Below are 1,397 nucleotides of genomic sequence, written 5' to 3' on the forward strand. Positions count from 1 at the left end.
CTTTGACTTGAGGGTAACTCAATTATAAATTTCAAAATATTTCCTAATTGAATTGACAAGAATGAAATTGGACTATTTTATTTGCATTTTAAATATACAATTAAAAAAAAAAATCTCAAATTTTATCACTTGTTTTAACAGATTGGCCCGGTCGTTTTAATAATAAGAATACTAAATAATATTACAAATCCACATAAATAAATTTTATCACTTGTTTTAACAGATTGGCCCCGTCGTTTTAATAATAAGAATACTAAATAATATTACAAATCCACATAAATATCTTGATCAAAAGGATTACCTCTCACGTAAATTTATTCCTTCTCATATAAAAATTCAAATGATTTTGTAGACATTGTCGACTACTTTCTTATAAGTTAAGCGACAATGTATGGGACAGACTAGAAGGTGGATTGCATAGTGGAAGTGCTAAGGCCTTCTCAGGAAAAAACCTGAAAAAATCTCTGTAGATTCCTTGCCAATGTGGGCTTCAACCAAATTACACACAAAGCATTTAAAATATACATCCATAAATATCTTATGCTACAGGCGACTTCTGCAAATTTGAAATCTCTTAAGCTGCAGGCGGTGCAGGCATTAAGTTGGGATTTGTTGCCGTCGCAGCAGCAAAGAATGAATTAGCAGCCACTCGTTGCAGATCATTTGATTTTCCATCCAACTCTGAAATTGGATCTGGAATTATGTCGCATGATCCCGAGTGATCCAACGAGGGGTCATTGTATATGTCCCACCATTTCTGCACCAGCGTCTTTATATCTTCCCTCTCCATATTTTCCTCCTCCCCACTGTACCTCCACGGCTTCGATCCCTGCACATCCACATTCATCCATTAATATAACCCTGTACGCTCAGAACACCTATCTCGTCTTTCATATATAAATCATATTGTCTCTATCGAACCCAAATTTGCAGTGAAAAGAAAGCTTACAGCAGCACAGTAGTGAACAACTTTGACAGTGTCCAAGTCCACGTTCTCGGGATGCCGCCACATCATGGCTAGAACCAGATTGTACACCAGAGGAATGGGCTTGTATATCTTCTCAAAATACATATTCAAGAAATACTACAAAACATATACCACAATTTAGTCAAAATTAGATCTGGTAAACCAAACAAAAATGTGCATGATCCTCACTGAAATGAGAACAGATCCAGACCTGTTCTGCGAAGGGCGTTGGCACAGTAGCCATCAGAGTTTCCAAAAGGCAGTCGAATGTCAGCTGACTCGGCTCAAAAACAAACATTCCAGCGTTGAAGTATGGAGAGGGCCGTTGCCCTAATTCCACGGGCCATGACACCTTCTCTGGACACTGCTGGCAGTATCCGATCTTGTACTGCGGAGTGTGGCTCCATGTCTTCTCGCAGAAGCAATCCAT

At 38.6% G+C, this 1,397-nt stretch overlaps 1 protein-coding gene across 1 annotated transcript; it reads right to left on the minus strand.

Annotated features, from left to right (window-relative positions):
- Positions 1–554: 554 nt before the first annotated feature.
- Positions 555–1,077, minus strand: LOC149208119 (galactinol synthase 4-like). The gene is made up of 2 exons (XM_089394002.1): positions 950–1,077; positions 555–829 (listed from the first exon to the last, which is right to left on the minus strand). Exons 1-2 carry the CDS (start codon positions 1,070–1,072, stop codon positions 575–577), a joined length of 378 nt encoding a protein of 125 aa, XP_089250128.1. The 5' UTR covers positions 1,073–1,077; the 3' UTR covers positions 555–574.
- Positions 1,078–1,397: the final 320 nt, after the last annotated feature.

The sequence above is a fragment of the Pinus tabuliformis genome, chromosome 1_2 (genome assembly GCF_031772625.1).
Source record: "Pinus tabuliformis cultivar Carrire ecotype Pingquan chromosome 1_2, CPIR1, whole genome shotgun sequence".
NCBI lineage: Eukaryota > Viridiplantae > Streptophyta > Pinopsida > Pinales > Pinaceae > Pinus > Pinus tabuliformis.

Excerpts from the sequence above, each read along its gene's own strand:
- LOC149208119 (XM_089394002.1), bottom strand. The coding sequence starts at position 1,072 with ATGTATTTTGAGAAGATATACAAGCCCATTCCTCTGGTGTACAATCTG. Across the intron at positions 830-949 it reads TTGTTCACTACTGTGCTGCT|GGATCGAAGCCGTGGAGGTA; the intron begins GTAAGCTTTCTT and ends GTGGATGTGCAG.